General features: G+C 45.4%; 1 protein-coding gene across 5 annotated transcripts in view; it reads right to left on the bottom strand.

Moving 5' to 3' along the window:
- Positions 1-23,060, bottom strand: part of TMEM164 (transmembrane protein 164) — a 326,422-nt gene that overhangs the window by 46,020 nt on the left and 257,342 nt on the right. For 4 of the 5 annotated variants that reach the window (XM_080652989.1, XM_080652988.1, XM_080652986.1 and 1 more), the window contains 2 exons: positions 13,132-13,232; positions 6,332-11,040 (listed from right to left, as the gene is read on the bottom strand). In XM_080652989.1, the coding sequence (XP_080509115.1) occupies positions 10,834-11,040; positions 13,132-13,232 (308 nt within the window). In that variant the 3' untranslated portion in view covers positions 6,332-10,833. Of the gene's footprint in view, positions 1-6,331; positions 11,041-13,131; positions 13,233-23,060 lie in introns of those variants that run through there. The other variant, XM_080652987.1, reaches the window with a different exon arrangement.

Genomic DNA, 23,060 nt, shown 5'->3' with positions numbered 1-23,060 from the left:
AGTGGTGCTTTTCTTTAGAAGGCCCACTGACTAACCATTCTTGCACCTTGTTAGAAAAGGTGAGAAAATCATTGTCTTCCTCTATGTGGGCCAGACAGCCACTCACATCAACCCAGGGAATTTGGATCAGGCTGGGCTCCTTTCCCACCCCTCTTCCCTTCTAGCTCATCTCTGGCAATGACTAGACCTGGGAGTTCCCCAGGGAAGCAGGCTGAGCTGTCTGGCCAGGCTGTGGTTGGGAAATAAAGAAACCAGAGCTGTTGGGGACCTGGCTTATCTGGCTCCCTCCCCAACTCTCTGGCTTGCTCCACTCTTCATCCCTCCACAGTAGTTGTCATGCTAGGCCACCTTATGCAGGTGTACTCTGCCTCCTTCCTCTCATGTCCCACAAACCATCTGCCTCAAGAGAGAACTCAACTTAGTGGGCCCCCTTTTGGTCAGGAAGCAGAAAACTTACCTGGCCTGGGTAGAAGCTGGATGTAGTGTTAAAATGAGGCTATATGCTAAAGGTTTGTTTTTAAGTTTTCCCAAAGGGGTTTTCTCTAGCCAGGTGGGTGACTCTCATGGGGGAAAGGAAGAAGAAAAAGGGTAATGATCATGGAATTTCAGCGACTCTAAGATGCCTCAGGTTGTAAAATATCCACTTTTTATGTACCATGGAAAGAGAAAAATAAATTGCTGATTAAAGTATGTCATGCTATTGCTTATACAATGTACCCCACCACATGGGTCACATTAAGGCACAGTGGATGAGTGTAGTCAAAACCACAACTAACCTCTGGGCTCTGAGAACAAGCATAGCAACCACACTGTCTAAAGATAAAACACCTTTACACTGGACAGAACTTTATTGTTTAGAAAGCCTTCTCACACCCATATCTCACTGGATGTCTCACAGCTGCCCTGGAGTTCAGAGAGATATGACTTGACCAAGGGCACCCAGGACTTAAGAGGGGACAGAAAACTGGAACTGCAGGCCCCATCTGCTGAGTCCTACCTCCATGCTTTTTCAACTATTACACTACAACCACTATTTAGGATAAGGTAAAGACAGAACTAGTGAGGGTACAAATAAGTGGCTTTTAAACCTTCTTCCCAATGAAAATTTTTTTACAGATCCTCCATGTACAAAACAATAAAATTGGTTTTGTTCTGGGTGAAGCAAGGGAAAAGGCCAGAAGAACCCCAACCATATTACCTTCACCCAACCCTCAACCCAACTGTCCTCTAAGGCACTCCCCAGGTTCCCTGAAGCTCTGAGGAACAATTTCCAAACCTGTGGAGTAAGGGGGCTTTCACTGTATTGGTAATATTCTTTTTCTTAAGCTGGACTTAGATATTATTTTTATACCTTTTGTTATGTCCTAAAATTTTCATTAAAAAAACAAAACACAGTGGTGGAGATGGTCAGTTCAAAGAGGTGACTCACAGCCTGGAAACTTAAAAACAAAACAAAAAAAGTTTTCTTTGAATTACTGGCTAGGGTGAAGCCTGGGCATTGAAACTGTCTTTAAAGCTCCTCAAGTGATTCTAATATGCCAGAAAATTTATGAGCCTCTGTATGAGTGTTACCTTGTCAGCTCCAACATTCCAGAAATCTGAGGCTATGTCCTGGAGAGCCCAGGGTCTTTCTAAAAATATAATCGCAAAAGGATTGGGGTTCCTGGGAACTAGGGAAGAGGAAAGCACAGCTGAAGTGACAGAAAAAGCAGGCAGTACCTCTGCAGGCTCCTTAGATAGAGAGGAGAGGCAGAAGAGACCAGGGAGAACTGGTCATTGGAGCAGAGGTACAGCTGTAGATGGGTCCTTGGAAAGAAGAACACCTATATGGGTCCTGTCACCTATCAGAGATACATCAAGGAAGCATCACCCTCCTTGCTAAGACCTGCCTCATTGTGAGACACTGAGGCTACCAGCTAGCTGGCTGAGATGTAAGAGAAGCTGCACAGAAGTTAGGAAGTCAGCTATGAAGGACAAAGCCCTTTGGGTTATTCACTAGCAACAGGAGCAGCCTTCCTTACTGCTTCCCTGGGACATACTTAAACCCCTTTACCAAGCTCAGACATTCCAGATGTGCAATCTAGATGCTGGGTAAAGGCTGACTGGAAGACAGGAGGGTACAGGCAGTAACAGAGAGTCCTTGACTTTGGATTAGGCCAGCCTTGCTTGTTGCCAAGGTTAGCAAACCACATATCCTTTGAAAAAGGCATTGCATTCGTCAAATTGACATCTGTGTATCTCTGTTCTTCCACTGGCTTTGGCAAACCAGGAATAAGGGGGAAATTCACTGGGGGATCAGATAGTAATCATCTCAACCTGCTCCCTACCCATCTAAGGTATAGGTGAAGCATTCCATAGGCTAGTAGGGCTTTTGCCATGCAAACACCAACTCTGTGTGCCCCAGGAAATGAAGCGTGACTGGTGGAGATGAGCCAAGGACATAGAAAAGCAGATGAATGGTTCCTTCCTCATCTTCTACCCACAGGTTTGGGGAAGAGTCAGGGAGAACAGACACTGTCTCAGTTCTCTTCCACCCCAACACCGCCACCTCATCCAGGATCCCAACCTCACAGAGCCCTGCAGATAAGTAGGATGGGCCCCTCGGCAAGGAGGCCCAGAGGCTAGAGCTTGAGGTGCCTGGGCAAACAGAGACACACAGCCTGGGCAAAACTCACAAGATGGGCGATAGTTTTATAGCCAAGAATTCGCCTTCAGGTAACAATGGTGCCTCCCAAGATTTTGCAGCACTCCAAGGTAAGATCATTGCTCAAAGATTATATTCTATGGAGAAGGTCCTGTGCCAGGGGCTGGAGAATAAATAAGATCCCACCCTAGGCCACCGTGTGAGAGAGAGCCTTAAGGAATTATGCAACAGGGGGAAAATTGCAGCCCAGGAGTGAGCAATAGGTGCTGTGGGAGCCAAATGGAGAGGAATGTAATGTGAACTGTGTCTCAGGGAAGATTGTTCACAGGAGCTGACCCTTGAGCTGAGGCTTTTGGATGAGAAGGGAGAGTGGGGAGCTGATAAAACACCACAAAGAGAAAGGCAAAGGAGCTGGAAATAGCAAGGCAAGAATAAATGGAGTAGGTGTGCCTGGAGCAGAGGATCTCTCCCTGAGTAATGGGGGCGGGGTGGTGGTGGCTGGGGATGAGGAGAGGAAGCATAGGTGTTTATAAGGCCCAGGGAAATGAGGGAGTCAGATTTGCACTTGAAAGACCACTGCTTGCAGAAGGGGAAAAGATTGGAATTGGGACAAAAGCAGAAGCACTAGCCCAGGGAAAAGGTAGGGCTTGGCCTAGGTCAGTGGTTGGCAAACTGCGGCTCGCGAGCCACATGAGGCTCTTTGGCCCCTTGAGTATGGCTCTTCCACAAAATAGCATAACCTGGGCGAGTCTATTTTGAAGAAGTGGCATTAGAAGGAGTTTCAGTTTAAAAAATTTGGCTCTCAAAAGAAATTTCAATCGTTGTACTGTTGATATTTGGCTCTGTTGACTAATGAGTTTGCCGATCACTGGCCTAGGTCATTGGTATTTAGCTCTTCCTGAAAAGTGAGATACAGAAAGGTCATGGGCCCAACTTTTGTCCCCTCCATCCAACAGCCTCTTTCTTTCCTTCTTCCTGGGCCATCTCTAGCCTGGACCCTTGTGTCTCCCCCACCTCCCAACTTCTAGGCCTTTCAGCTCTGCTTTGAGGCTTGCCAGGGTCAGGCCTGCTTGCAGCAGAAACAACCATAGGCTTGACTCCTCTGTGTCTTATAGTCATGGTCTTACTTTCCCCTCTCTTGCCTTCCACATCATTTCCTGGGTCTCCACCCACATTTCCTCCTATCTCTTTCAGGACTGGGGCCTGTGTGCAAGGTCTGCCCAGTAACCCCAGCAGCCCAAACAGACCATTGAGTCTGGGGGTGAGTGTAAAGCACAAGGGTTTTGGAGTCTAATAAACTGGCTTCGCAAACCAGCTTCTCATTTATTAGCTCTGTCTGTCAGGTGGGGACAGCATTACTGGTCAACTCTCTGTGCTTTTGTGGGGATCACAGGAGGTACTGTGTATGGAGAGATTTAGCATCATGGTCATAGTTATGCTGTAAGCAGTTAGACATGAGCAGAGCAAGGACAATGGGCCAAGTACAGAAAGTCACCAAGATGGGAAGCCCCAGGTGCCTAGCAATTGACAATCAATTGCAGGGTGGGATCTCGCCCCCAGGGTGACTTTTCCTCTCCTAGTATATCAGTGGTCAGGAGGTTTGGGCCCCCTGACCTTTCCTCCTTAGAGATAACATCTATGCTTCAGTTTTATTTCAGCTCCAGGTCCAGCAGCATTGAATAATGACCCCTTGCCCTGGAGCAGTGGAGAACATGCAACCCTCCTGGAAGGACACACCTGGAAAACTTCTGAATATTCTATTAAGATCTTTCCCTGACTCAGCTGGCGTGGCTCGGTGACTGAGCATCAACCTATATGAACCAGGAGGTTGGGGTTCAATTCCTGGTCAGGGAACATGCCTGGATTGTGGGCTTGATCCCCAGTGAGGGACATGCAGGAGTCAGCCTATCAATGATTCTCTCATCGTTGGTGTTTCTATCTCTCTCTCTCCCTCTCCCTTTCTCTCTGAAACACACACACACACACACACACACACACACACACACACACACACACCACACACACACACTAGGAGCCCAGTGTGTGAAATTGCACGGCCTGCCCACCCACCAGTTGCCCTGCCTTGACACCAGAACCTCTCCACACAGAGCTCCAGCACACCTGGCCCAGCCCCCCAACCCCCACCCCTCTGGCCTTCTCTGGCAGCTTCAAGCCCCGCCCTCAGTCCCTCGGTGCTGGTCCCACCTTCTCCAGGTGCCTCCCGGCTTTCCGCCCCACGCCCCAACTCCGGAGCTACTCCGCCCCCTCATGGCACTGGAGGAGAGCATGGAAACCTCCCGCCTGCTGCGCTATGCTCCTTCCCCAGGCAGGTGAGCGGCAGGGTCCTCTGAGTGTGAGCGGTGGGTGGCGAAGGACTAGTGAGGGGGGCACTACGGGCTCTCACACCCGCCCTCCCAGGCATGGGCCTCCTCCAGGTGCCAACCCGCTTCCACCCGTCTCCAGGAGCAACGCCCCACAGTGCATGTGCAGGCAGCCTCCTCCTTAGCGGTCATGACTGTGACACCGTTAGGACCAATTAGCATATTACATATATTTAAACGTTCTTTCTTTGGGCCCTCCCCCAAAATCTCCACCCTTAAAACCCTTAGGATGGAGGACCCAGTGCGCTCTCCCTCTAGGGAGCACGCCTATACCTTTACCTTCCCTCTCCATTTCCCTCCTCACCCAGGCACCTTACCATTAGCTTCCTCACTCCCAAGCTCCAAGGGCTCTTCTTTTACCTCAATAACTTGTTTGCTAAACCCATTTCTTTTAGGAATTACTTTTTCTACCTCTGTAATTTACCCAATATATCTTCTCTTACAGTTTGGGTCTTGCTCTGAATTCTTTCCTAGCCAGAACTCAAGTACTGAGGTTGCTGAACCCAGGTTTGGTCTGATCCTCCAAGTCAGACACATGGTGCCGTTCCTGTGGCCTATAATAGTTACTGCTTTGTAGATGGAGAACCTGTGGTGCAAGAGAACAAATGACTTGCCCTACCTGGTGGTTTTGTGGCCCTGCCTCATTGATGGTCTGGGTGCCCAAATACTGGCCAGTGATGACATCCACCAGCACTGGGTCCCACTTTTGCCAACTGTGTCCCTTCTAGAAGAAGCAACACCAGTAAAATACCAAGGAGGGTTTCTGTCTGGTGTAAAGGCAAGCTGGGCTAATCAGACTCACCATGGGCTGGTCAGTGGGTAGCCTTGGACAGGCAGGTCTGACTGTTCCCAAAGTATAGGGTTATCGCATTCACTTCTCCCCTTAGGCCATTCTGACCTATGCTGGGCACAGACCTGTGTTGAGTGCTAGCTCAGAGCTAGTCCTCAGGGAACTTGGGATGAGTGAGCCTCAGCATGTTGGCTTCAAAGTCACCTTCTCTAATTCAGTCATCCAGCCTGGCCCCATGCACCATGGGCGCAATGAACCCAGCAGATGTCCCCAGCAGACAAGCTCTGCTAAGAGCAAAGGACTCCCTGGGTCCCTGGCAGCCCTGGTGGAAGCAGGCAGCACGTGGGAATTCAAGGCCACACAGATCCCATGGACAAAGCTGTGCTGAGAGCACTAGCTGCCCTTTGGTGGTCCCCTCCATGGTGTGTGTGACTAACAGCCTTTTGTCTACTTTTCAAAGCAGAGGGCCTTCTGAGAGGGTTCTGGGAAGCAAGGCCAAGACTCCTGGGTTCTCATAAATCTTTTAATAACAGTAAATGAAGAAAACATTGTAACAGCAAGTCCCATGGTGAGGGTTCCTTTCCATTCAGGGATCTTCAACAATAAAAACACCTAAGACTAAAATGCAGAATGCCAAGTACACAAATTAATGACCATTTATTTCCAAAGGTGATTGCAGAAACCATTTCAGTACAATCAAAACGCTATAGAAAACAGGGAAAACATGTTATAAAATGCCCCAAGAGGTGAGCAAACTGGTGGGGGCACAGAGCACCCAAGAACCAGCTTGGCGAAAATACTCACCCCGCTGCTGTTTAAAGGGATTAGAAAGACTGGTCCTAAAGGGAGTCATAGAGGGGAAGGAGTGATGACAGGAATGGTCTGCCCAGTGCATAGCAATCTGCCTTGGGAATGAGGAAGTATGGGTGAAGGGGGGCAGTAAGAGGAAAAGAGTCATTTGCCAATTTTCTGGCAGAAATAATTACAGATCAGACTATCCTATTCTCTGTACCACAATAACACCAATATAAATGAAGAATTCTTTAAAATATAATACAAAACTGACACCAAAAGAAAGCAAGTTTCCAAAACAAGAGCTTTGCTTAAAATGACTTTTGTTTTGTTTCGTGCCACTCAGTAGCAATCCACTGTACAAAATGTCACAGACAAGATCAACAACAAATGACTAGGTTTTCCTGAGCACAAACTGGCTCAGTCTATATACAGAAGAGGAAGTCTCACTGCCTGTCAGGACTCTACCCACCATCCAGAAGGCAGGCAGGGCATGCAGCAGGAAGGCCCCTTCTCAGGCTGGAGCCTTGACAAGAAGCATGAGAGGGCCTGCGGGACCCCCTCTCTTATGCCTGCTCCAGATTTACCAAAACCAGCACTGCATTTGCATCTTACCCTGCATCTACCCTTCTTTTCTCCTCCAATACTTCCTCTTCAGTCTTCCAAAGAGGACAGATGAATCTGGATCAACATCTACAAATCCAGGGAAGTCTTTTTGGCCAAGGGAGTGGGAGGTAGGGCCTTCGTTCACCCACTGAGCCACCCAGCTTACTTCCAGGGCACCACCCAGCCCCAACACCAGTGCCAGGAAACCTGCTGACAACTTGTTATTTGTGGGGAGCTGTGCCCACTCCCCAAAACATTGAATTATCAATGAGCACAATAGCAAAGCTCTGGCTTAGGCTGTGGCAAGAGAAATGATCTGATACCTAGACTTGTGGTACTAGATGGTAAAGTGTGCCAACCACCCCGCGTATCCCAAACACCCTGCAAGCAGCTTCTGTGAATTCTGGGAAGTTCAAGGAAAAAGAGAGAATATTGACTTGGGGAGACTGAGTCTGTGCTTTTCTCACAAGAACACAGAGGTATGTATCACTGGGAAGAAGATGGGCCAGATCATCTTTGGTGTACAAAACCAAATACTGAGACCGCAAGCAGAAGGTCCATATTTCTGCTATTATGAGCTGATGCCACAAGTTGGGCAGCTGACCAGACTGTTTTCATTGGCCCAGATTCTTGGCCAAAGCTACCCAGGGGCTTGAGGGAACACTCACTTATCTTCTTAGGGCTGTTTTAAAAGAAACTGTCCACTTCTACAAACACTCTCTCAGACACACACCAAGCTCCCACACGCTGGCTAATGACATATGGAAACTTGGCTAGGGTGGTTGGGGAACCTCCTTGGCACTGAAAGGAAAGCTCTGGGGAGGAGCTAGGCAGTCTGGGCCCACTGGTAAGGGCACCACCCTCCAGGCAGGCTGCTGTGGTTCTGGCCAGGTTACCTTTAAGAGTGAGGTACAGACCAATTCAGATGCATGCTGCTCCCTAACATCTCAAACATAGTCCCTGACTCCCTGTGGAACCTCTGGACTAGGCTCACTCTCTGTTACTTCTACCTACATGTTTCTGAGCCAACCTGGCCCCCAGAAACCTTGCATCTCCCCTTCACTTCCTCCTTCCCCTGACAGGTGTATCTGTCTCTGGTCTGGCCAGAGAAGGCACATGGCTTTCACTCTTTTCTTTTCTTCCAAGCAGCAGAAAAATGCCAGCCAGATCAGAACAGTGAGCTGTAGCCAGAGCAAAGGCAAGCTTTTAGGAGCATGCCAATGCAGGGAAAGCTCAGGCTGACTGGCAACCTGTGGCATACCACACAGACAGAGAGAAAGAGAGCTCATTCAGAGTCACTTATGCCACTGTGGCCAGCTGAGGTACATCATCTGCCTACAAAAATTCCATGTACTGGTAGGGGACAGGATAGGCCCTCAAGGGCTCCACCCATGACCTCCCTCCAACTTTTCCTTTTGTGAAGAGGCCAAGGGGCACTGAGGCCTTGCACATTTCCTCATCATCCCATTCTACACACAGCAGTTTGATGGTGGGCAAGGAAAATCAAGCCAATCAAAAGGTGCCTCTTCTGGAAGGCAACTCTAGGGTGAGAGACACTAAGAAAAACTTGTCCAAGCCCGCAAAGATAGCACAAAATGAAGGTTACATTGTCATGAGGAGCTCATAGGAACTAAGAGTACCCAGTTTTCTGCCTCCTGTTTCCCCAACCCCTGGAGATTGATCACCTCAGTGCCAGCAGGCCTCTGCAAAAGGGTGGTTCCATGATTGCTTCCCTGGGCCTCACCTTACTCAGAGACTCTCCTACATTCTACTGCTTCCTGTAGGTCAATTTGCTAAAATCATGATCACTGAGTCACCAAAGCTCAATCTACATCTAATACAGTAACACCTGAATTATTGGAACAGGCCCAAAGCAAATGGGTTGCCTAGAGGGGAAGATGGGAGGGGAGGCTCACCAGAGGAAGTCATTGAACCATCTTTTCTGTTCTTTTATTAAAAAATGTTTTTTAAATTTATTTTTTTAGAGAGAGAGGAAGGGTGGGAAAGAGAGAAACATTGATCAGCTGCGTCCTGCACGCCCCCTACTGGGGATTGAGCCTGCAAACAGGGCATGTGCCCTGACTGGGAATCAAACCGATGACCTCTTGGTACATGGGACAAAGCTCAACCAACTGAGCCACACCAGCCATGGTTCTTTTCTGTTCTTAAGCGAATCTGTTCTTAGTATGAGCTAACAAGAAATCAGCAAAAGCCAAGATACTGCTTCCCTTTTTGAGATCCATGCATGACTGAGCTCAAGTCTTTCAACAAAAGGTCTTCCATTTGGAGCACGTGAATCTCCACCCATGGGGACTTGATTCCTTGATACCTCCCTTTCAATCTATACATGGGCTTGGGGGTGGGGAGCATGTGCTGATTCCCAAGCTAAACAATTCAGCACTGAGTCTGGCTACAGTGACAACATCTGGACCTAGGGAAACAATACCAGCAGGATCTGTATCTTCCCCAAACCTGGATGCTGATATATCCTGTAAGACCACAAAATATATTGACAAGAGCCCCTCTAGAGACAGGTCCTGATGCAAGGATTCTCCAAACTCAAACACGGCAAAACAAATGAGCAAGCAAATAAACAAAAGGCAACAGGCAAAAAAAAAAAAAAAAAAAAAAAAAACCCACAAAAAACAAAAAACAAAACTCTAGCTCATCCTTCCCTGAAGCTGCCTTTAAAAAGAGAGAAAGAGAAAGAGAATATTTAAAGGGCACTCAATATTAAAGAGGAATCTATTATCAACATTAAACTAAACTGGAGCATATGATTCAAATCACTATTTTCTCAAGTTACCACTTCTGTTGATTAATTTCTATGCTCACTTCTGATTGGAATATGGATCAGTTCTCAGCTCCACTGGCAGAATGTACACAAGGTCCTGCTTAGCATTAGTTGTGGGCATTTTAACCTTGTTCACTTTGGATTTGCCACTGCAACAGTTCTCTATCCTCCTCAATGGAATCAAGCTTTTGGGCTGGGTAGTGCTCCACCTCCCACTGCAGGCAGCCTCCTGGAGAATGTGGCTGGTTGGCTGCTTGCTTTGAGTCATGGGACACCAATGGGAAGAATCTGGCCAGTTCTATTTTGGCCATGAGCTGGGAAGTCCCTTGGCTCTTGGCTTGCCGCTGGTATAGAAACAAGGCCTCAGTCCCCTTATGGTGGGGGCTATGCTGGAGACAAAAGGGGACCCCAGCATAAATCTGTAGGTCCCTGGCAGTAGAGAAATGAAATGCAACCAATCTCTTCACTGTGATTCCAAAAGAACTACTGCTTGTTGTTCTCTTTATCCTCAACCAGCTGTTGTTAAAGCACCAACAAGCAGCGTGAAAGCTACTGACTACCGTCTCTCCATGTAAGGCCACTGGGAACAGGGAGAAAGAGCAAAGGGGAGGAGGACAAATCCAGCCATCAGCACTATACCTCAGGTTCCAGGTGACATCCTGGGAGGAAGAGCTGGGGAAGGAAGAGTGGTGGAAGAAAGGGACAGAGAGGAGGAAAAAGGAAATACATCAAATATCCTACTGCCCTCTCCCATGATTTCATTAAGAAGTGGGTGTTCTCCAAGTCAAGTCAGGACTTGTTTCCTCAGGGAGAAAAAAAAGCACCTTCAGTCTATTTTTTTGGCTGGAAGCCGGAACAAATCCAGCAGATATTTACACAAGGGCCCAACCATGTATGAGAACAGGATGACCAGCTTCCCGTGGGTCATGGTCATGAGAGTCTGGTGTCCCGAGGCCCAGATGCGATACCAGGGGCCGTAGAATGGGTCTGAGATGGCCGGACACAGCATGTTGTTCAAATTCACTTCGGTGACCTGCAGGGACAAGGGAGGTAGAGTGAGCGTTTACCATCCTTAGGCTTTCTCTGGCTTCTGCCAGTTCAGCCATCTCTACCTAAAGGGGGACTAGAAAAGTAGGGATTGACAAATCCCCACCTGTTCATAATGGGATTTTTCTCCCCTAGGTTTTAGGAATGGGTCAAGGCTAGAGCCCACAGGAGGTGATGGGGAAGGCCGTCCACTGGAGAGCTGTTTGGTTTTGCTCCATCTTGCCTTCTAGGTTGAGTGTAGGGCCCATTGCTATTCCTAAGCATCTACTATGTGCCTAGTTCCTGGAGAGGTGTTATGGGAGAAAAGAACAGTCAATGGCATGGTCCCTGCCTCCACATAACTGGCAACCAATCAAGTTGGGGTGATCAGTTTACCATATTTGACCCCAGACCAGACAGAGCTCACCGGGTTTTCCCCACCAGGAGATCTGCAGAGTGTACAGAATGGGGGCCAAGTCTTCAGGGATGATTTTATGAAGGAAGTGGCACCTGAATGGACTCATGAAGGATGGATGGGTGTCGTGGCAAGGAATGGAGTAAGCAGAGCCTTCCTTGTAGGAGGTATGGCCTAAGCCAGGCCAGGAAGTGGGACTGAGTATGGTGACATGAGGACACTGACTTCTCTGGAATCAAGGAGACTCAGTAGAGAGCAGTATGAATAAGGGTGTGAAGATCATACTGCTTCATTCCTATTGTGCATGAAGCATTCACACTTTCAGCAAGGAGTGCAAACCACACTCCAAAGTAAACCAGAGCAGAATAATATGCCAGAGTGGGGAACAGAAGGTAACTGCTTCTACAAAGGCACTGGTGACATCGGTTACATGCCCTAAACCTGCCAGGTCCCGGAAGGCTCCACAAGGAAAATGCTACATTACTGCCGCTCACACACAAAACCAGACATGCCACTCCTGCCCCAAGGACGCCACAGCACCTTCCTTCCAAAGCCCTTCAAGCCCATTCACATTAAAGAGAAGTCCTCACCACCTGTTGGGGAGGTTGGGGTTTTGTACCATGTCACAGAGGGGTGGAGAGCTCTCCACTCTTGAGAATGAAGTGACTTACCCAGAGCAGTGGCAGAGCTAGGACTTGAACTTGGGTCTCCTGACCCCCAGCCCCAGCCCTGAGCTCCTTACATTCACTTTGCCACCAATAGACAACCATGCAGTCAGCAATCTTGGGCTCTGGGTAACTCAACTACTGAGTCTAGCTATCATTCACACTCCAGACAGGTTTGAACACCCCAGAATGCCACAGGGGTCCCCCAACACCGCACTTCCGCTGACCACATATCTCAAGGTCTGGGAATAGGCTCAAAAGCCTACCCAGGCCCCCAGTGAGGGTTAGGTGCTGGAAACCAAGATCAACAGTAATTAATAAAAATGTGAGGAGTCCAGCAGAAGGCTGTTTGGACTCCTTTGAAATTCACAGGGTGAATTTCCATTTTATGACCTACTGCTGACTCAATGGTTTAAAGCAAACACCCCAAAAACCTGATAATCTTACTGTTTACTATAAACATTACCATTGATATGTCTGTTTGCATTCCTAAAAGGCAATTGTGTATTCTAGTAAATAAAAGCAGCTGGGTAAAGGAGAATCAGTGGAACTTGACTGCCCTCCTCGAGTTCGCCCTGGCCTCCCCCCATAATAATTAAAATTAATCTTGTCCTGTGTGTATCATTTGTACGTCAGCTCTTTCTCCAAGCCTTTGAACCCGAAAGCCACGCTGGCCATGGCCTTTCACAGTTAGGGTCCTGCCTCCCCATGGGGTCCACAGCAAACTACTGTCCAATTGCAGCTCACTGTTTCCAACCCAAGTGGCCAGGAGAAAAAGGCAGCATCCTTGCCTCTGGATGGATGAAAGAAACAGCCAATACTAAAGGATTCAGAAAACTCTTTAGAGAAGCCAAGGATATAGATCATAAATCAGCAACCCAGACACAACAATCTGACGTCTTGGCCTTTGGCATCTTGTATTTTTAAAAGAAAATGATACACCAGCGCCAACCAGGATTATCAAGATTTATGGAGAAATCCAAACAGAGGGGATAGAAGGGGATAGAACCAAACTTACCAGGCCCAGGATCTGTAAGATGCTGAAGTGATAAAAGAACATGAGGCCAGTTGAGAGAAGGGCCCACCGGAAACTGCTGAGGGGCTCTGGAGTGTAAGCACCTAGAAGAAAAGGGGAGATGGTGAGATAGCCGGGTTGGTGACCCACTTCTCATCCTTTGCCCCACGAGGTGCAGGTGCTGAGGCCACAGCTGCTGCCGGCTGATTACCTCCTTTCACTCCTCAGTGACAGCTACCTAAGAGACAGCCCTGCTATCTGGGTACTCCAATCAGCCCCCTCCCAACCCCTGTTCTGCCATGTAATGCTGGGCCATTACAAAGAGAGGGGTTTTATTTATTGTAAAAGTAATAAAATAAAAAAAATGTGACTAGAATTGAAATATGCTATAAGTGCAAAATATACAGATTTTGCATATGAAAAAATGTAAAATATCTTAATTTTTATATTGAATACATGTTGAAATGCTAGTATTTTGAATATATTGAATTAAATAAGACATCATTAAATTTCATTTTAAAAAGTAATACAAGCTCATTAAAGGAAATTTAGAAAATGTTAATAGAAGAAACATTTGGAGGAAAAGAAGAAAAACATCCCCAGCACTCTATTACCCAAATGCAGCTACTGCTAACCTGAGGGGGTGTCTCCTTGGTTCTTTTCTCTGTGCCTTAGAGGTTCCTTTCCTTTTCTTTCTTTTTTTTTAATTACTAATTGGCATATATATATATATATATATATATATATATATATCCTTTATTTCCACATTTATTTTAATCACTCCCTCATGTTTCAGAAGATAAATGTCATTTATTGGGTATGGCATGGTGGTTGAGAATATAAACTTTGATGTCAGACAGATTTGGTTTTAAATCTGGATTCTACCACTTACTGGCTGTGTGACCCTGAAAAAGTTGCTTAAACTCCCCAAATCTCAGTTGAGTTTTCTCTAAATGGGGATAATAGTCCTACCTACTTCTTAAAGTTGTTGTGAGGAGTAAAATAGATAATATATTGAGAGCTATTAGAACGAGATCTGTTACAATGTAAATGTGTATATGTGTGTTAGATGCTATAATTATCACACCATTATTATTATTCAAATAACTAAAGAATGTGCCACATCCAATGGTTGTGCCATATCCAAACTGCTAGACAACTACATCTCCTGATACACAAAGAATGATATCTTTTCCCTCTATGTCACTAAGAACCACCATCTCAGTAGACTTAGATGTATTCCATAGCTTGCAGGGCTGGGGTATGGTTTATAGAATGTTGTGAGTGTCACTCTGAATGTTGACTTGGAGGGAAGTGATCCAGAATGAAAGGAACCTGGAATCCTCTACCACAAGCAAGTAGGTGGCAACATTACATCCTGGAGTAGTATTTTCCCAAGTAAGTCTCTCACTGATTCATCCATTCATTCATCAGTTATTAGCAGCTATTATATTCTAAGCCTTGTGTCAAGCTTTGGGGATAGCAAGATAAAAAAGAAAGGCTCCCTGCAATCTCAGACTCACAGTCTGGCAGGGGAGGAAGACAAGGCAGTCAACAATTATAAACCAATATGATGGGTACGGTGACCAAGGTCTGCACTACATAGTATTATGGAAGAACAGAACTCAGCTTTGGGGGAAAGGTGTGGAAACAAGAACTACTTCTTGGTTCAGTGGGCACAGAGTCCTGAAGGGCAAATGGGACTTAAGCAGGGGCCTGGGTATGCCAGAGCAGCAGCCTACACTAAGGCAGATGTGGGTGGGGAGCCACACAATTCAGAGATCAATGGGTAAGAGCTGGGGCCACAGAGGAGAGTGTGCTGGGGTAGTGAGCTGAAGTAAGACTTAAGAGGTTGGCAGAGCTGGTCTGCTCCAAGCTGGACCATGTAGGACTTTAGGAGCCAGGCTGAGGGCTTTGGGCTCCATCCTATGCTGCAGGGTCATGAGCCCAAATGCCTCAAGTCTCTGGCAGGTAACTGTGCAGGGGAGTGGCCAGGGACAAAGAGACATTAGGGATGCTGGAGACTGGCCAACTGGAAAGCCCATGCCCTTTCTAAAGAGGGCAACCACCACTCAGTTCCAGCCAATCAGTGCCCTGCAAGGATGTGGGCCCAAAATTGCCACGTTTTTTTTTGTTTGTTTGTTTTTTGTTTTTTCACTTTTGCAAGAGAAGCCAGAAATATGAACTTTCATGTGGAATTTCCTGATTTCTAAATGTTGGCAAATAATTAAAAATGTTTTAAGCAAGCTCAATGGACTGAACAAAACATGTCTTCTTAGATGGATTTCAGCCCACAGGTGGCCAGTTTAGAGCTCTGCTGCAGAGCCATAGAAAACAGTGGAAGGTTTGAAGCTGGAAAGTGATGCGATCAGACATATACTTGAAAAAGATCACCCTGGCCTACTAGTATGTGGGGGGTGGCCTGGAGCACAGGGATCAGAGGCTGGGAGACTGATAAGGAGACTGCTGCAGGAACCCAAAGAGGGAAAAGGATGGATGGCCTTCAAATATAATAGCAGTGGGGCTGGAGAAAAGTGGAGGAAAATCACTAGGAAGTGGTGGAAGATTGGAGGTTGGGAGGAAGGGTGAAGAAGGATCGAGGAAGCCTTCCAGGCTTCTAGTTTGGGCATCATTGGGTTGACAGTGCCATTTAATGTGATGGAAAATAAACGAAAAAGCAGATTGGAGAGAAGGTAGGGAAACGATGAGGCCAATTTTGGACATGTTGAAATTGAGGTGTCTGTGGAATATCACAGTGGAAATATTTCTTCAATACCTAGATGCACTGTAGGAAATACGGTATGATGGGTGACTGTGGGCACCGGATCCTGGCAGACACAAGTTTTCATATCCTGGCTCTTGTTATTTATTAACTCCAGGCAAGCCTCAATATCACTTATCTGTAAAATGGGGTACCACTGCCTACTTCACAAGGTTTTGGGATAGATGAGATAATTTAAGTAATGATTGCAGTGTCAAATCTGGAATTTGAAAAATGCTGATTATTTTTATTATTACAGGCATATCTCAGAGATATTTCAGGCTTGGTTTCAGACCACTGCAAAAAAGTGAGCCACACATTTTTTTTTTGTTTCAGTACATATAAAAGTTATGTTGACATTATATTGTAGTCTATTAAGTATGCAATAGCATTATATCTTTAAAAAACAATGTACAGCCCTAGCTGGTTTGGCTCAGTGGATAGAGTGTTGGCTTGTAGACTGAAGAGTCCCAGGTTCTATTCCGGTCAAGGGCACATAGTGGGTTGCAGGCTGGATCCCCAGTAGGGGGTGTGCAGGAGACAGCTGATCGATGATTCTCTCTCATCATTGATGTTTCTGCCTCTTTCCCTCTCCCTTCCACTCTAAAATCAATAAAAATGTATTTTAAGAAAGAGTGTACATACCTTAATTTATAAAAAATGCTAACCATTATCTGAGCCTTCAGTGAGTTGTAATCTTTTTGCTGGTGGAGGGCCTTGCCTTGATGTTGAAAACACAATTATCTGTGAAGCTCAATAAAGTGAGGTATGCCTGTATGTGAATCACAAACTCAGTGAAGAGGATGGGGCTGAACATCCAGATACAGGTGTCATCAGTACATAATGGTAACTGAAGTCACAGGAGTGCATGTAGATCAAGAGAGGAAGAAAGCTGGAAGCAGAATAACAAGGAACACCAATGGGTGGGATGGGGGTGGAGGGCAGAAGATGAGTGAGATGGGGTGACTAAAGCCAAGTTGGGTCTTCTCGGGGAGCAGCTCAGCCTTGCTCTCTGACAACAGGCAGGCAAACAGAACATCTGAGTCTGAAGGCCCTGTGAGGGTATCAAATTCATCCCTCCATTATACAGATGGAAAAACTTTGGCTGGGAGATGTGCAGCACCACAGCCAACGTCACAGTAGCAGAGCACTGGGCTCTCAGACACTTCCAGGGGACTCACTGCTCAATACCCATTGCCACTTGTTCAAGCCACCATCACTAAGTTGTGCGGTTTTTTTCCTTGTCTGTCTGTCTAGACGAGAGTGCCTTGGGGTCGAGGACCATGTGGGACTAATTTCTGTGTTTCTAGCATCTAGCATAGTGCTTGGTTTGTGAAAAGACATTGAGCTATGCACTTACGCTTCGTGCACTTTCATATCTGCTAAATGAGTAGGAATTGGGCACTACATTGTCACCCTGGCAGCTGTAGATGTAAAAGGGAAGAAGAGGAGACCTGGAGGAATGACAGGTGCTGAGGCTGCCACTCATGCCACTCCTCAAGCCCCAAGCCATTTTCCTCAGGTGTCTCTAGCCTCCACCCTCTGCTTGGCTCCCCCTAGTATAGCTGGGTAGTAAGGACAGACCTTGTAGGCCAAGTGGTAGCTGCAGGAAAGGGACAGATGGGAAAAGTATCCTCATTCAGGAGGCAGCTCAGCCACAGACCTAGGGAAAGCTGGGACAAAGCCTCAACCTCTGGGCAGCACCCTCTCTCATTGTGATCCTCTCTGCCCTGCCCTGTGATATGGGGTAAAAGGAATTCTGCCAGAGGTCATGTTTCTCAATGCTCTCACTGCCTCTAGCCCAACCCCCCACTTTGGTCACATTCGTTCTGTGTTGTATCAACCATCCCACACCAGATTTAGTCCCCGGAGGGAGGAGCCATTACTGAATTACCTCTTCACCTTCAGCACCTGGTACACAGTACGCACTCAGAAAATTATCACTGCATGGGTGAATGAAGGGCACAGGCTTTCTGGAGAAACATAAAACTATAACTCTTTGATTTAACAACCTTACTTTTAGGGCTACCATCGAATACCTAAAAAACCAAGAAACTGCCCTTATTTGCACAAAGATGCTTACATCTGCACTAAAATATTGGGAAACTGGAAACAAACCAAATGGAGAGATAAGTTAAGTAAATTCTGGTACCTCAATGTTGTGTAATAGTCCACTGCCATTCAACTGACAACCTGACAAGCTAAGTCCCTGGCTAATAATGACAAGTGTGAAAGACACAACACCGAACAGTACATTGATGATGGAAAATACAGCTTAGTGCAGCGGTCGCCAACCAGTGGTCCGCAGACCACTGGTGGTCCGTGAGGTCCGAAAGGTTGGCAACCGCTAGCTTAGTGGTTTAAAACAAAGGCCTTGGTGTCAGACAGCTTTGGATTTAAATCTTGTCTCTGCCACGGCCTATAGGGGTGAGCTTGGGCAAGTTGTGCTGCCCCTCTAAGTCTGTTTGCCCATATGTAGACTGGAGGTAACATCTACCTTTCTAGGCTGCTGAGTAGAATAAGGTATTAAAAAGTAAATACAGAAGCTAGCTTGGCACACAGATGATAGCTGCTATTTTTACCATGCTCACCACAGGTATCCAAAATCTCATAAAAGACTAGAAGACAGGGAATCTTGTAAAGGTGTTCTTCTCTAGGAAGGAAGACTTTGTGGTCTCCACACCTTTTTCCTGTTATTGGTTCTTTTCATAGCAAAGATGATCAAATATTCCATTTCTTTGAAAAATAAAGAAAGAAAAAGAAAACACACTGGGAATAAATGACCCAGTCTATATAGATATATGCAAATTATATGCAAACATACACCATTCTTTTTTCTATATATCTGGATGTGGTCCTTGGGATAATCTTAGTGAAAAAACAGTATTCTTCTAAAAGAAAATAGAAACTTAAGCACTTTCAGAAAAATCAAACACATAAAACTTTTTTTTCCTACTTTAAGAAAAAATATGTGACATTTTCTGCTAGTATCTTCTATCCCGGAATGATCGAAGCATTTCAGCGCCAAAGGTAGGGGGAAACCTAGATAATAGCTTTTTCTAAAATTGATTTCTGCCAGAAAGAAGCTTTATGAGTGCTGGGAAAGAAGACAATTGTAGCACCAGCAGCAAAGACCTATCCCCAGAGAGGCCTCCCAGGGGCCCTTTCTCTAATTCTATAATCCCACCCAGGAAGGACTTATACCAAGGAGTTGAGACTAGGCACAGTGGCATTCTGTTCTCTAATCTTCTTCCTGTTACCTTCAACTCATTCACTTCTATGAATGAATGAATGTTACACATTCATTCAACATCAACTGAGTACACACTGGGCACTAGACTCCATGCTACACAGTGACAATAAGGAGGCAAGGATAGCCCCTGCCATTGAGAATGACCCTGCAGCTTACAGTTGAACAATGAGATGTGCAATCAGGTAAACACAGTAAGTAATGGGGACACCAAGGAAGGGTAGCTGGAGAAGATAATAGTTGAGGTGAGTTTTGAAAAATAAGAAGGATTTCGGGTAAGAGCTTGAAGGAAGGAAAGGACATTTGGGAGAGTGGGTACAGCCTGAGAAAAGGTGTGGAGGCATGAAACAGCATACTGCTTGAATGTCATCACAAGCAGGTCTGTCTTCCTGGAGCACAAAGTAGGAGGGGACATGTGTCAGGAGATGCAGCTGGAGAGATAGAAGAGCAAGGTCAGGTCATGAAGAGCCTTGTTTGCCATGTTGCGGAACTTGGCCTTTATTCTGTACACAATGAGAAGCCATTAAAAGGTTTTTAAACAGGGGAGCAAGGTCAATTTATGTTTCAGCTAGCTAGGCTGCTGTGGCAGCAGTGTGGATAATGGACTGGAGAGGGACAAGATTGTAGAATGGTTCAGATTCTGCTTCAGAGATAGAGATGACTTGGCAATTTGTATGACAGAGACATCTAGGGTGACTCCCAGATCTATGACTTCAATAACTGAGAGGAGTTGATTGAGGGGAGAGATGAGTTCAGGTTGGAGCATACTGATGCTGAATGTTGATAGGATATCCAAGCAGACATCTCCAATAGGCTGTGGGTGTCCATGTCTAGCACAGAGAGGAGGGTAGCCTGGAACAGTTTAATGTATGAATAAAATCACTGGGGAAAGGTCCACAGAATATAAATAAAGGACCAAAGACAGAGCCTGGGAAACAGAAATAGTTGCCAAAAGAAAGAGGATCCATGAGAAGATAGGATTGAAGACAAAATTAAAGTTTGTCACTAGCCACATGTGGCAATTTACATTTAAATGAATTAAAATTAGAAATTTCATTCCTCAGTCATACTACATGCCAAGTGCTCAATAACCACATGTGGTTAGTGGCTACCATACTGGACAGTGCAGAGATAGAACATTCCTACCATCACAAAAAATTAAATTGGGAACATACTTCTCTACAGAGGCACAGTAAAGACAAATAAGTTCCACTGGGTTTAGTAACATACTGGCCACTGGTAATCTTTGCTATAGCAATTTCAGGAAAGTTGTGATGCAGGAACTGGCTGGTAAAAATTGAAGAAAATTTTTGCACAAGGTAAAGAAAGGGAATTTCAGGAAAAGGAAACAGGATATGCAGTCACAGAGAAATCTTTAGCCAAATCCCCAATATTTCAGCAACCTCTTTGAATGTTTCCTTTATCCTTTTGCTCTTACCCCACCTACCCCTCCCAATGAGGAGCCTGCTTCATCTCTACCCCTCTAAAGTAGTCACTGGTTTTGGTCCTTTGGCCCATGTAGGTACAGTAGGTAACTTCTTTCTTTGCATTGCTGTTTCCTGACCACTGGTGCTCCTTTCTCCCTAAAACCTCACAACCTCCACACCCTTTTTACACTTGTCTACAAATGTATGGACCATAGCTCTCAATATTCCTTGAGGATATTAGTATCTGGCTTATTACTACTCTCTCCAAAAGTATTCCTGTCATATTTCTTGATAACTTCAATATATGCCTAGTTGAACTTCCTAGTTTCCTGACCTCTTAGTTCCTTGGCCTCTTCTCCTCCTACTATACTGTCCTCTATCACATCTCAGCCACTTATTCTCATAGCTATTCCTGAGACCTTATAATTATGAGTATCTGCAACCTTTCCATAAGTCAAGCTTTCCCTCTGTACAGCTTACCCCCTCTTACCTTGAGCCCAACAGTTCTTTGACCCCACCAGAATCTGCAATCCATTGGTTCTATCTATCATCATTTTGCTTTCCCTCATGGGTTTCTCTTCCCTCTTCAAATTCCATGGCCCATCATACTAATTATCTCTGGCATACACCTTTGACTCCATTGCACCTCTCATTATCATACTCATCTTGAAAAAAATCCAGATCTGGTTAAGTTCCAATCTTCTCCTCCTCCTTGTTTGCACCTACAAAGTTGAATGTGGCTGGAGAAAAATGACAGATGACTGTTCTCACTTCAAATTTATGATCACAAACCTCAAGTGCATCTTTCATGCTGCCAGGCAATCATACTACACTTCCCCAGTCCATTCCCTGTCTCATGCCACAATTTAATATTTTCTCCTCTCTTCTCAGATGTTCAATACTTTGGTCTCAACTTCAATCTCAGATGATGACTTGGCTTCCTACTTCACTGAGAAAAAAGGAATCAGACAAAAATGTTCCATAAGCTCTCATGATCTCATCTAAGCTCCTATCTGCATTAGGGCTCAATGTACTCTGCCTTCACCCCTGTTACCATGAATGAATTGCCCAGGTTCCTAGCCAAGGCCAGCCCTCCCATTTGTATCCAGATCATGTACCCTCTCGCCTACTCAGTATCACTACAGCAACTTTCCTCTTTCTCTTACATCAACCATTTCTTCTTCTCTACAAAATTATTCCCATTAGCATATAAAATATACTGTAATAGCTCCCATTCTAAAACAATCAAACACTTGACCTCACTTCCCACTGCAACCCCTCATTCCTCTGCTCCCCTTTAATAGCAAAACTCCTTGAAAGTATTGTCTATTACTGTGCTGTCCAATATGGTAGCTACTGGTCATGTGTAGCTATTGAGCACTTGAGATATGGCTGGTTTGAAAAGAGATAAACTGTTAGTGTAAAACACACACTGGATTTCAAAGGATGTAAAATATCCTGGTAATAATTTTATATTAATCATATTGGAATGATAATATTTTGAATATATTAAGCTACATAAGATACAAGATATATTAAAATTAATTTCACCTGTTTCTTTTTACATTTATTTATTTATTTTTTATTTTTTTTAAAATCCTCACCAGAGGATATTTTTCCATTGATTTTTAAGGAGAGTGGGAGAGAGAGGGAAAGACAGAAATATCAATGTGTGAGAAACACATCAATTGGTTACATCCTGCATGCCCCAACCAGGGCCCCAGACCATGGAGGAGCCTGCAACTGAGGTACATGCCCTTGACCGGAATCGAACCCGGGACCCTTTGGTTTGCAGTCCAATGCTCTATCCACTGAGCAAAACTGGCTAGGGCTTTACTTCTTTTATTAGTGTGACTATAAAACATTTGAAATTATATATGTGGCTCACATGTTTTTATTGAACAGCACTTGTCTATACTCCCTGTCTAGAATTCCTTTCTTCTAATTCTCTTAACCCACTCTAATCAGGCTTCTACCAAACAGCTCCCATCAAGGTCACAAATAACCTTTTTCATTGCTAAATCCAATGATTTAATTCTCAGGCCTCATTTATATTTCCTTTCATTCTTGAAACATTCTTTACCTGGCTTCGGGGATACTGCTCTCTCTTATTTCTCCTCCTGACTTACTAGTATAGCCTGCTTCTTCTTAGTCTGCTTTTACTGGCTCCTCCTCATCACCCTGACCTCTAAATGATCTGAAGATCACTCTGCAGAATTCAGAGCTTTTCTCTTCTCTATATTATTTCATTCCCTAGGTGATTTAAAACAATCTCATGGCTTTAATGCCATCTATGGAAGTGATGATGACTCCAACCATTATATCTCAGTCTGGACCTTTGCCTTGAACTCCAGGCTCACATAGCTCACAGCCTATTCAATACTGTACTTGGATATCTAGAGGGCATCTCATTCTTAAACCCAACTTCTAATCTTGGCTCCTGTGGTAGATTGTTACAGTACTGGCTCCCAGTGAATCACACTATCACAGTATC

This window comes from Plecotus auritus (assembly GCF_963455305.1).
Source record: "Plecotus auritus genome assembly, chromosome: X".
In the NCBI taxonomy this organism is placed as follows: Eukaryota; Metazoa; Chordata; class Mammalia; order Chiroptera; family Vespertilionidae; genus Plecotus; species Plecotus auritus.
This window is presented reverse-complemented; position numbering and strand designations above follow the sequence as displayed.